Consider the following 13454-nt stretch of genomic DNA (forward strand, 5'->3'; position numbering starts at 1 on the left):
TTTTTCATATTAAAAAGTTTACAAAAGTCATTAAAAGTCTAAATTGAATACACCCTCACAAACATTCCATAACTTCTATTAATATATTATCTATAAATTAGTGCATTGTAAAATAATAATAATAATAATGATGTCACAAAAATAGAGTATATTATTCATAAAGAAAATATAATCAATTTTTATAAATATAACCAATAATTACTATAAAATAAATAAAGAATCTCTTAAAAAATTCAACTTAATACAATATATATATATATATATATATATATATATATATATATATATATATATATATATATATAAATTAATAATTAATAAACATACAATTATATAAAATTATAAACATATTAATTAAATAAAATTTAAAAATTATAAATTAAAAAATTTGCTGCGACCAGCAGCAACTTGCTGCTGGTTGCAGCAATTTTTTTTGGCTGCGATCGTAGCAATTATTTTGTTGCGATGACAACAAAAAATTTGCTTAAACATAAAAAAAATATTTATGAAAGATTTGAAACGTACCGTAAAATTGATGAAAAATTTGCCTAGTTTAGATAGAGGAAAAAAAGTCTGTAGAGAATGTTGAAAAGTTTGGGGTTGGAGGGTTGGATTTCATCTATTTATATTAATGAAGAGAAAGTCTATAGAAATCCTATTCTGACAGAGTTTGTGAAAGTCAGTAACTTTTTGAATACGAGTAACTTTTAATAACTCTATAAAAGTCTGAATCGAATACCTGTATACTTTTAAAGAGTTTTGAAAAGTTTGAATTGAATACAGGTAGACTTTTAAAGAGTTTATAAAAGTCTAAATTGAATACCACTAAACTTTTAAAGTTGATAAAAATATTTAAAAGTTCATGAAAGTCGTGATTGAATACACCCCCCTTAAGAATCTCGACGAAACAGGATAGGTTAATAACTATATAACAAATTATACCATGGATTAGGGTCTATCTTGCATTGTAAACCCTGATCTAAAAATAACCTTAAGATTATGTTTTTACAGTCGATAGTTTATGTACTTTTTAATTATCAAGTTATTTGTTTATATGTATAAAAATTGTTAACTATTACATGTAGTTATATATGAAGTGTTATTGAAGATACATAATTTTTGTATCAGAGTTCACCATGTAATATGAACTATGGTGTATGGTATAACAATTCTAACTATATGTATAATGTCATAGCGTAGAAATTTCATTTCCCTTATCCACTTGGCATACGTGTAAGACGGTAAGATTTGACATTTTAGCCAAAATATTCAATTTAAAAACGAATTTGAATTGTTAGAAATTTCATTTCCTTATCTACCTGTGTCAATTTGTTTATTTTTTATTTTCCGTTCTTTTTCAACTCTCTTAGTCTTTGAAATAAAAATAAAAATATAATAATAATTACTTAATTTAATTTATTTATTTCAAATGGATATGATGTCAGGCTATAATTATTATAAAAATACATTCTCTTCTCTTAAATCAAACTTTATTTATTATAGCATCAATTTTATTTTATTTTTATTTCAAATCTATATTACTTTTAACTAAAATGTATATTTTTATTAGTATTTTCTCAACTCAAAAAATCAATGTCCCCATCACCGTGGTTCAATCCTGTGACCACCTATTTGAAATAGTAACGTTGTAACAGAGGTGTCATCACACTACATGGTAGTTGATGAAAATACTCATTTTGATTATATTGAAAATAATTATTTTTATTTTATTTTAATTATCAATATTTAAAAAACTTACTAATTATTTACTATTTTAATTTTTGTATTGGGCATTAATCTAATTACGCAATACGGACATTATAACTAGTCATATATATAAAAGGGGTGAATATTGAATTATTGATAAAGAAAATGCAAACTAAATAATAAATAAATAAATACCATTATTCTCAAAAAAAAAAAAATTAACATAAACGAGATGCACAGAGAAAAAACTTGGAAAGAAGAAGATGCGGGCAACGAATTGTATATTTGTATTTAATATATTAATTACATATACTAGCATTAATGTAATATCCTATAGACACGAAACATGCAAAAGTCGAGAAATTTCTAAATTAAATCGTTTCAGACTTTCAGCCTATAAAAATGTGTGCGTGGGGACACAGACAGAAATATTGTCGATTTATTATTCCACATATCATGGTCCATATTATTTCATAGATTATAAATAAAAAATAATTCATACTCAGTACATTTTTAATATATTGAAAATATATTATTTGTATACTGAAATACATTGTTGAAGTACTGAAAGTATATTATTTTATATACTATTAAATAATATACATTCAGTACATAAATAATTTATCTTTAGTATATTAAAAATATATTTTTTATTCATGATCTACACACTGTGCGAACTATGTTCCATATAAAAGTTTGCCTTATAGTGTGGAGTGAGAATTTTTTTTTTTTGAAATATAATAAAAATATGCAAGATAAATACGAAACATGATTAATTGGATAAAGTAATTTAAATAAAAAATATATCGCAAAATTAATTTCACGACCTTGGGTACGTAGTTGTAAAATTATCATACTTAATACTCAATTGTGTGTGTTGCATGACCTCTTGAACGTTAATAAGATAGGTTCAGATAATTAATAGTTGAGATTGAAACAGGTTTGGGTAGTAGTGAAATCACCTTGCTAAAAATTACGGGAGTAATAAATTAAGCAATGAAACTAAATTATCCTTTAAAAAAATAAGTTAATTGTATTAACTCTACTAGACTTGGAGACAAATTATGGCCCTAGAGTAATGATATAGATAGCAGTTTAAAATATTGAAAATATTTGATGTAGATAGCAGTTTAAATCAAATGGTGCCATTACATGGTATGTTCCCATCCCATTCTATAAATGATTGTCAATTGTCTTCTCTCTTCTTTTACTTTCATTGATGTGTTCCTCTCAACATGTATAGCAGGTAGACTATGGTCCACATTGCAAGATAACTGACATATAAATTCATTTTTAGCGTATTGAATGTTTATTTTTAATATATTACATAAAAAATGAATTTTCAGTACATTAAAATAAACATTTAGTATACTAAGAACAAACATTTGTCAGTGTTTTACCTTGCTCTATAAATCATGGTCCACAGAATAATTCACAGCACTATGACTTGTCTGTACTCAACATCCACTTTATTCATTTTTCATACTCAAAAGGTGCAATACACTATTAGGTTGCACAATTATTCTCATGAGTATGTAAAGTTGAACATCATGTCCCAAACATCATAAGCTTTTCCATACAAATATGAGAAGTTGAACACATGCAACCACCCCTAAACAATGTGCATTTTGTGTTTTACTCAAATGTTTAAAATAAAAATAAAAATTACTCGGGATTATAGTCCGCAACTTTCTATATGTTTTTCAAGAACTTCTATGTGTAGTTGAATAAAATTGTACCTCTAGTTCCGTCAAAGACATCGAGAGGAGAGGCTACAACTCACGAGTTTAATTGTTCATCAGTCAAGGTGAAAGATCAATTAGTATCACACAAGATGCATGTAAACAGATTGAATCTCAGATTGCTATTCATTTTGTATTCCCAGAAAATCCTAACAAACTTTCAGCTCCAAAAATGTCCAAGTGTCCCTTGATAAAAGATCGAAATCGCCTAGCTAAGATGGAATGCCTACATTCATCTTTACATAATAAATGTGGCGCGATTATATCTTTGCAAATCTTATACCGGAAGAAAATTCTATTGTTGGGTTACTGTACAAACCTCGCTAACAATCAGAAAACCCCAGTAAAACTGCAGCGTCACACTATAGGAAAAGAATAATCAAAGAACAAACTTCACCAGATGGACGGCCAAAAAAATCCCAGTTCAGACATGTAGCAGATTCCTAGTGACATCCCGGCCCTGCAAATGAAATGTGTTTATACGGAAAATATTAGATGGTGATTATTGGCTGCATCGTACAAACAGTTAAGAACCCAAACAAAGAATCTGCTTTATGGTAATCTCACTCGTTGCGAAAATCAAGCATCTAACTATGAATTGGCTCCACAAGAACTTAGTAGGTTTGGTTAAGTAAAGGATAGTGAAAGCCAATGATCTTATGTTCTTCTCATAGTGAACGGTAAAATGCAGTAGGAAATGAAAAATAATTCTTCTTAGTAGTTCTTACTGCTTGGAAACGGATAAGGAAGGGGAATTACACCTAACAGCTAATCATGGACTTCTAAATTTCTACAGCTAATCAGTATATATTTCCCTAAAAATCTACAGTAAAATTTTGACACACGCATCATTTTCCACATAAGCTTTTAACCTTTCCAAGTCAAGTTTATTACACCTAATAGCTAATCATGGACTTCTAAATTTCTGCTGATCATCATGCCCACCATGACATTGTTTGTTGCCGGTAAAAACTATCACCATTTAGCATTTCTCAAAGACAGCATCCCCCCTCTCTTTTCCTCTTTCCTCTAATCCTTGTCAACTTTAATAACAACTACACCAGATATATGCCTTCCCATTGCCCAGGACACACATTTCTGATAGGCTCTGACTGTGTCCAAGCAGATCAACCAATCAGATAGTAATTCCCAGAGAATAATGGGGTGAATACGGTGGTGATTGGGATGAAGGAGAAGGTCAAGATGGGGGGGGGGGGGGGGATGAAGATGCTGAAGGTTAGGATAGAGGAAAAGTGGAGAGAGACAGTGAAATGATTAATTTATTTATTAAAAAAAAAACTGAAGTGGATGGATGAGTTATAAAGAAATCCATGTGTAAAATTTTTACTGGAGAACTGTAGGGCATATATATATATATATATATAAGCAACTGGACTTAAGATTCTCCTTATAACTATTCAAGAAACAGAAGAATCAGAAATAAAAACTTGGCAGGTTTTATTTCAATGGAAAAAGTTCATGCTTAAGTTTTGAATGGTTCCAAAGAGAAGTGAAATTCTAGAGAACCAAAGTATTATAAGGAGTAAACCAGAAAATACAACAATATAACAACTTACATCCATACTTTGGACAGATCTACTCATGGATGGCTTCACTTGAGTGATTTCTTCGGCAGTAGTTGATCCAACCACCATCTCATGATTTTGAATAGTCTATGATGAGAAAGAAATAACAATGATATGAAAATATAGGCCACAAATGCCATGACAACAAAATGTAATAACTAATATAGAATATGAAATACCAAAAGATTAATTCATGGCACACAGGGAAGTTGCACAATAAAACCTTATTAAGCATTATTGTTTCATACTTCATCACTCCATTGCCAAGTAGCTTCAGAAATGTTCATTTGTACAATAGCAGAATATTTTTATGTGGCTTGCAATTGCAAATTTGCAATAAAACTTTACAAGCAACTAAGTGTGTCATGCTCAAAACAAATCAATGAACTCTTGTTGCAAAGGGAATGTTGGGATTGCTGTAGCATCTAAGTGCAAGCCACCTCATCACTGTATCATGGGTGGATCATCAATTCAATGCCTATGAACTGCCTCCATAGAATTAAAATTCTTTCACAAACTATCAGAGTTCTTTCTAGTCCATATACCATGATATCATCCTCTAGCATCTTAACAGTATGTGAAATTCATATCATCTGATACTCCACCCTTACTTCCCCTAAAACATAAAGTTTTTCATGATTCATGTCAACTCACCATGTCAGAGTCGGTGATGGTACATGAATCTACCACTTTCCATATTCCAGAAAACATAAGAGAACATACTACTACAAATGCAAACAGAAGAATGTAAGAAATACCCAAACTACTTGTTAGAAATTGAACTCAAAATTAACAAAAATAAATTTTATTTAAAATTTAAAAAAAGAAAAAAGAAAAAGAAAAACTGTGTCATGAACGATATCAAAGAGATAAGCTAAGAAGCACAAAGGGGGTGAGAGTTGTGTACCTCAGATAAATATGCCTCATCTTTACCATCCCCAAACAAAGATGAATAATATTGAGGGTCATATATGGAGCCTCCCAAAACATCATCAGCTCCAGAGGGTTGTCTAATTATAGAAGGTGTTGCAGGGTTGAGAAAACTATGTCGCAAATCAGCATATGCTTCTTGAGGAATGGAATTGTCTAAGTAAGAAATACCAAGTCTGTACATCTGAATCCATAATAATGAAGATGATAACCTCACACAAAAACCAATAATTTGCATGGTCAAAGTAAGTTTCACTGAGAACATAACAAAGCCTCCATAAGTCTCAGATGAAACATTCCTGCAAGCACCAAAATAAAAAAAGAAGGTAAATTTAGTACAGATTCTTATTCTTATTCTATGTGACTTTTGGCCCAAGATGATTTTTAAGAACATGAGTTCCCTAAAGAATGAACGTTGGCTAACATATATGTGAAATAGTTACAATTATATGGAAAATTTATAATGTAAAGAGAAGTATCCAGAAAACCTATATCCCAATTTTGGAAGAATTTAACATTGTATGCACATAAAGGTACGCTAAGTTCCCCAATATGTCCATCTGCTAGGAAAGGCCTAAGCATCATTGACTTGAAGACATACAGAAAGTTCCAAGGAAGCCTATCTTTATGCCATAGATGACTGATTTCCTTGAATTAATGCAGAAGGAAATATTTTTATTTACATAATTACATTAATTGGAATATTTCCAAAAAAAAAAAAAAAAGAAGCCTTCATCACTATTAACTTTAGCTAGTAACTGGAATAATAAACCTTTATTTACATTCAATATGAAACAAAAAGAAAAATCCTATAATAACAGCTGGGAAATTTAAGCAGTACTAAATAGGCATGACTTATGCCCCTCTCCTTTCCAGTTTAATTTATTTCTACCTCTGTATTACATATTAGTGGATAACAAGAATCAAGTAAATAGTAAATACTCCACAACACATAAGCATCAGTGCATCACTCAATAAGGAGAAGAGTAAAGGATACCAAATTTCGTGGGCGAAGAGAATGAACCATGAGATATCAAGCAAGATAGCACAGAAGAGAAGCGCGGCATAGGTTCTGCCGAGGCTCTGACTGCTACTTTCTATGGCAACCAAAGCAAACAACGCAATCACGAGATTGGCGAGCAAGGCCCCGTTGTACAATGCCCCGAGAGATCCAATCATAGCGCAACCAATCTTGAATTATCAATTTAATTAATTCATACTAAACAAATCAAAATTCACAAATGCAGCTGAAATTCCATAATTACGAGCAAAAGAGCAGAGAATACGCACTTGGACATAGAGGAGAATAACAGCGAAGCCTTGAATCCTGACATAGTCACGAAGCCAAGTCCGTATATAAGTTCTCAATGCAGCACAGCGCATCATATACGCACTCCCCCGCAGTATCCAGTGTATCGATTCGGCAAAAAAGGGCAAAATAATTTTATACAGAAGAAAAAAAATGAACAAACGATCCTATAGAGCCTACATTGACATCAGAAACGAAGATACAAATTTGTTTCTTTTCTCAATTTCGCCTCTCGATCACGGGCGTTTTTACCGATTCTATTGATCTTGCTTCCAGAATAGCATAGCATCACTGGAGAAGAATATGCAGCACCGGAGAGAAGAATATGCCGACAATCTCAGCCGTCGGAATATGAAGCCGGCCCGGCAGCCACCTTTCTCTCTCTCTCCTTCTCTCTATATGAATTTCAGTTTTTCTTTTTTTGAATCTGCTAGAGGTTTTTCGATTTCCCTTTATGGATTGATTCACCAATTTTTGAGTGGCACCGTATATGCTCTTATTTTGTTTTGTTCCCTTCTTATTTTTGCAAATCGAATTCATTTTTTAAAAACATTTCACTATGCTAAGAGTAAAATTTTAAAGTGTTTTTTTTTTAATTTAATACAGATACAATGTAATATTTGTTAATATATACGTTATTAACTTACTGAAACACAAAACATGTGACATTTCATTTTAGAGAGTTACAATAACATTGCTCGACCAGAATGTTTTTGACAAAATTTTAAAGTGTTTATACAAATGTTCCATACAATACCAACTAAACACATAGGGTCATTTTCGTAATTTCACTTCACATCGATATAAATGAGTTTTATTAATTAGGATATCTCACATTTTTGCAAATTAATTGTCCCTTTATGGTTATACAAAATATATTATAATGTGTGCATTTATTTATTTTACATCTTCTTCTGCTTTCTCCCAAGGTTGAATCGCCAACTCCAATGACCTTTCACACCTCGTATTGATAGAACATTTGGGATGATGTAAATCACGGTGACTCAATGGCTCAACAGATATGATCAAAAGTCGGTGCGCATGCTGTCGAGGTTTGAACCGTGGTTTCTTCTCCTAAATACTGCCTACTAAATCAGTGAGTTAGGCTCGTTCGAGCTTATTTATTTATATATTACACCTAATACAACAATACGTGCATTTTGATTTGATGACTTATTTGGCTTTATTGAGGCAGTGTTGGCAAACTCGCCTCCCTATCAATCGCTTTAGGTTTACTCGCATAGTCAATTAAAGTAAAAAAAGTAAATGTAAGACATTACGAAATATTGGTTTGAAGACCTTATGATCAAATAGTGTATTGATTTTGGGACAGAGTCGTCTAAAATCATCTCAAGCATGATTAGTGTGACTATTAAGCTATTGGTATTATTGTATTATAGAAAAAAACATTAAAAGTGAATTAATTTTAAATAAGTGACTTTAATCTTTCAATTATAATGCTTTTTTTTTTCTTTTAAATTAACATAACATTTTTTTGAAAGCTTAAATTAACATAACATAGTATAGTAATTTGGTGTTTTTGAACTAATTAAATTTATCTTAAAATATTGAAACATATAATTTACAAATTTGGGTATTTGCGGTATTGGATTAAATGTTTAAACTAGTACATGATGGTATAGCTAGCTTGAATGTGAATATTAAAATAAGCTTAGGGCGCGAAGTAAGTTTCATGGAGGGTGTGTTGAGCTATAGAAACCCAATGAGTTAATAACATCGGCCTTAAGAGGGTAAATATGAAGAGTTGTCTAAATCAAAAGGTTATTTTAAAATTGAATTGTACTATTATATGAGTTTATAAGACCTCATTAACATTCTTTTTAGTTAGATACTTAATATTAAATAATTAAATATAAAGAGTATTATTAAAATATGGTGATGGTGATAAAAGGTGAAATTAACTAGAAAGTGGCAAAGTATCTTTATTAAAAAAAATTGTAAGCATTAATTAATTATATTAATAATTATCTATAAATATAAAAAATTACAGTATTACCCAAAAAAAGAAGAAAGCAGCAAACATTCGTAATGATTTGCGCCTCCGCCTAGTAGAACCTACAGAGATTGAAGGAGATGGCAAGCGACGTTCCTTCGGCTGAGATCGACGAGACCTCATCGCCGGTGCCGGCGCCGCCGGCGACACCAAAGCAACGAGATAAGCCATGGCACGCTTATATCTCAGAGGATCTGCCTCGCACCGTCCAAGAGTCCACCGATTCCGCCATTCGCTCCGCGCGTTTACTCCAGAACACCTCCTCCGGTCACCTTCGCTCTCTTCAGGTCCCTCTTGATGATCATCTCTCTAGCATTTCTCATTATTTGTTGAATTTTAGCTTTATTATGTGAAATCTATTTAATATAGGTGGAGCATCTGTCTAGGGATAGTTGATTTTCGACATAGATATGGCGCATTATACTCTGTGAGTGTAATAGTTATTCAAATTGTTGATTGGATAAATAAATGATGCGATTGATATCATGGCACTTTCTCAACTGAAGTTCTATTTTGTTTGTTAGAAAATCCGTGCTACAAAGATAGTCGTAGCATTTTATAAGAAGGTGAATTAGGTTTCAAAACTAGTCATCTTTGTAAGAAAACGAAAGGTGACTGTAAAATGTTAGCTAATGAAGCATCAACTGACTGGCATCAAGTTGTTGTAGGGACTTTCTCTCTGCTCCCAACCTCCTGCTACATAAACTCGCCATTTTTAACAATCATAATGTGAAGCATATTCACAGTTGAGAAGATTAATTGATTATCACGTCTCATTGTTATTCTTTTCTTCGGAGCTATATCTACTTTAGCTTTCCTTTCAAACTCTTCATTTGTACTTGAGTACTTTATACTTTTGGATAACAGGATAAGATATTTATGTATAAAAATGAGATAATTACATTAATACATTTTAGATGGCAACAAAGTTTTCAAAAAGTAGAAAAAGACAGGAAAGGAAGGATAAAAATTTATATCAACTAGGATGCTCTGGACTGTTGCAGATTTTAGAGTGGCACATTCAGAAAGATCTTTTACCCTCCTCCTTGAAGTACTTGTTGACCTTTTGTGCTCTTCCATTTTTTTAAAAGAATTTATAAAGTATTCTGTACTACGAATTTTTTTTTTTTAATCTGTAGCATAATGAGAATGAGAAATTCCATTCTTAGTAAAATGATAATGTGGAAATTTTACTTGTAAAAAAAAGGAAGCTGAGTAGGTGGTTTTGCATCCACAAGAGTTTTGTAGCTATAGCTCTAGCAGTCTCTTTGTAACGGAGGAATGAGAAACATATGGTTTGAATTTTAAGATTACATTATAGTTTACGTTAAACTTATTTTCTGGCATTTTATCAACTTATTTCTTTCAGGATTTTCTTCCTCAATTGAGTTCACAGTATAAAGCTTATGAAGATGCTTTCGTCCAGAAAGTTAAAGGTGATTTCTTACTACAAAACAAATACTCCGTATTAATTATGAGTAACCACTGGCATAAGGCATTGCATTTAACTTCTCATGAATGCAATTTACCTTTTTTTTAATCTCTCTTTTTGATGATTTAGTTGCAGTTCTTGGCCAATAAAATGTGATCGTATTGTGCACATTCTTGAAAAAAGTTAAAATTCATTGGTGCATTACATTAACTCTATTAGCATACACAGAGGCATTAGACATGATTGGTTTTGTGACTAATTGATGGGATGCCGTGCATTGAGTCTCATAAATAAAGTTTTGAATCCATGTTCTTGTTATCGCTGGTTTCGTGCAGTGAGCGAATGATACAATTATTTTTAAATTTCAACAAATTATCTATTTTTATTATTTGTGTTGATTAATGAGTTGGTGTTCTACATTTTTCAGTTTCTTTTTCCTCAGTGTTGGGATATAATACTCTGACTATGCTCATAATTTTTATCTATCTTGATAGATGAAGTTGAAATTGCGAGAGAACATCCTGTTGTAGTTGGTGGAATTGCTGTTGCTACTGGCCTCATATTCATGAGAGGTATGTTTGTTTGCATTTAGTTTTTAGATTTGCCCCATGTTTTTTCTATATTATTGATACGCATTGAATGTTGGTTCACCAACATGATGAGGATGCCATATGATAAATGCATTTAATGTCTATGAAACTAATTTTTGTTTATCAATTTCTTCTGCATTTGTTTTGCAATGATTTGTCCAGGTTCTTTATTGTTTGATAATAATTAATAATCCATTGTAGTAATGGTCTACACGATTTCGTCATTTATACGAAAAATACACTAATTTCAATGGTCTAGTAACTCGTCTGTAGGACCTAGAAGATTTCTGTTTCGCAATACTTTAGGCCGCTTTCAAAGTGAGGAGGTATGTCCTCTCTTCTGCCATTCAATAAGCTCTCTAATTCTTTCTCCACTAAACCATTCTCTTAAACATGTTGCCAAAATGCCGATTTGACTTTTGAATGCCAGTTTTCTGTAATTTTTGTTTACTTGACTTCATGCAAACAATTGTCTGTTTTTCTTTCATGCAGGCACAATTTAATAAAGCGGAGAAGAATGTGAAAGAGTTGAAGCTTTCTGTTGATTTAATGAAGAAGGAGAGCAGAAAACTGTTTGAAAGGGCAGCTATAGCTCATAATGATATGAAACGTGGCCATTCTGAACTCATGTATGTGCATTTTTAAGCATCTTAGTTTATGTGTAGCCAGCTTTTCCTCATCGTGCATTTGACCATCAGAAGTAATTTGTAGGAATGCTGGAACTCGTATTCAAAATCTTGCAAAAGCTGTCAATAAGGCTGAAGCTCAAGCTACTGGTTTGTGAAATTTTCTTTAAGTCACATCCTGCATGAATGATTTTCACTTATGTTCTACTTCGTAGTATTGTATGTGTTGTATTGTATTGTGGGGAGGGGTGATGATTCAATTTTTAAAAATGGGTAAACCGTAAAAGTAAAACATAACCACTAGAGAGGTGAAAAGATTTCTAGGGCCAGGATAAGTATGACTAGGCAATTGCAATATATATATATATATAGAAAAATAGGTTCAAATGAGAACTAAGCTTCCCATGAGAACGTGCGGACTAATATCATCCGCCCGGCTAAGATGATAAAGGGCTGAAAATTAAGGAAAAGGTATTGTGTCATTTGGAAATGCTTGACAGTGCATTTGGAAAAAAGTTTTGCTTGAAGCATTTCCAAATGCACAACCGTAATTACAGAAATGCTACCACATTTTCTTTCTTAATTTTCAGCCCATGATCATCTTAAATGGACAGATGAGATTAGTCTGCGTGTTCTCATGGGAAGCCTATTTCTCATGGGAGTGTGTGTGTATATATATATATATACCATTATGGATAATACCATTTCTGTTACCTGACTACAATGCTCTATTTGTAGATTTGATGGATTTGCTGCGGGAAATTCCTGGTAGAGAGCCTCTTAAATTAAGAGCAGAGGTGAGTTCCAGATACGTTTGAAAATCTATTCATACTTGATTTTAATTAATGTTCTGACTGAAAGTGAAAATGAATCAGGTTGCTTCTATGGCATCACATCTCCGACAACAAAAGGCTGCAATGGATAAAAGAATTGCTAAGATTTCAGAATTAGGTGTTCCCGTGTGACGAGATTACCTTAACAATTAGATATCCATCCATTTTGCTACAAAAGGATGTGTGAAATTCAGGTTGCGATCTTGAACAGCTAAAATAGGAAGAAATGTTTTAAAACTTGTTTGATACTGTAATAGCCCAATAATAACCTTCTAACCTGGAATGCTTTCTGGGTGAGCTGAATCATACCTATATTTCTCTTTTGGTTTAGTAATGAGAAAGCTGTAGCAGAGTGTGCAGAAGTGATCTCTTTCGATCCACTTCTGCCCTGCTAAAATATATAAACAGGACTAATTATTGGGTCCACGGCTTTTGATCTGAAAAATGTAATAACATTGAAATGTTTGTTCATAATAGAGGCATCTGGTTCAGGTTGTCATGTAAGCCTTGGTAATGTTAGGTATTAGAATATTATATGCTTTCATTTGGTTCTTGGAAATGGAGATATTTTAGAATAATTTTAATTTTTTATTTTATCATATTCTCTAAAGTCTTTTGTTTTTTTTTTTTAAATAATAATTTCTTTCTTTAGATAATGTGAAGATCACTATTCGTACTAAATGTA

The 13454-nt window shown here is 31.8% G+C and overlaps 2 protein-coding genes across 4 annotated transcripts; one reads left to right on the forward strand and one right to left on the reverse strand.

Annotated features, from left to right (window-relative positions):
• Positions 1–3542: 3542 nt before the first annotated feature.
• Positions 3543–7736, reverse strand: LOC116024836. 3 transcript variants are annotated; one of them, XM_031265846.1, is made up of 5 exons: positions 7256–7736; positions 6963–7156; positions 5943–6264; positions 5035–5122; positions 3543–3909 (listed from the first exon to the last, which is right to left on the reverse strand). In XM_031265846.1, the coding sequence occupies exons 1-5, from the start codon at positions 7349–7351 to the stop codon at positions 3893–3895; spliced, it is 717 nt and encodes a 238-aa protein (XP_031121706.1). In that variant the 5' UTR covers positions 7352–7736; the 3' UTR covers positions 3543–3892. The 3 variants fall into 3 exon arrangements, 2 of the variants coding, with proteins under 2 accessions (XP_031121706.1, XP_031121705.1); XM_031265845.1 differs by having other exon boundaries at positions 5027–5122; positions 7256–7735; XR_004099533.1 differs by lacking the exon at positions 3543–3909 and adding an exon at positions 5690–5760 and having other exon boundaries at positions 5027–5122; positions 7256–7735.
• Positions 7737–9302: 1566 nt separating this feature from the next.
• On the forward strand, positions 9303–13273 carry LOC116024601 (RGS1-HXK1-interacting protein 1). The gene is made up of 8 exons (XM_031265533.1): positions 9303–9575; positions 10658–10724; positions 11215–11292; positions 11584–11636; positions 11803–11939; positions 12022–12086; positions 12675–12733; positions 12812–13273. Exons 1-8 carry the CDS (start codon positions 9369–9371, stop codon positions 12899–12901), a joined length of 756 nt encoding a protein of 251 aa, XP_031121393.1. The 5' UTR covers positions 9303–9368; the 3' UTR covers positions 12902–13273.
• The last annotated feature ends 181 nt before the right edge of the window (positions 13274–13454 follow it).

Source organism: Ipomoea triloba, chromosome 7, assembly GCF_003576645.1.
Source record: "Ipomoea triloba cultivar NCNSP0323 chromosome 7, ASM357664v1".
Classification (NCBI taxonomy): Eukaryota; Viridiplantae; Streptophyta; class Magnoliopsida; order Solanales; family Convolvulaceae; genus Ipomoea; species Ipomoea triloba.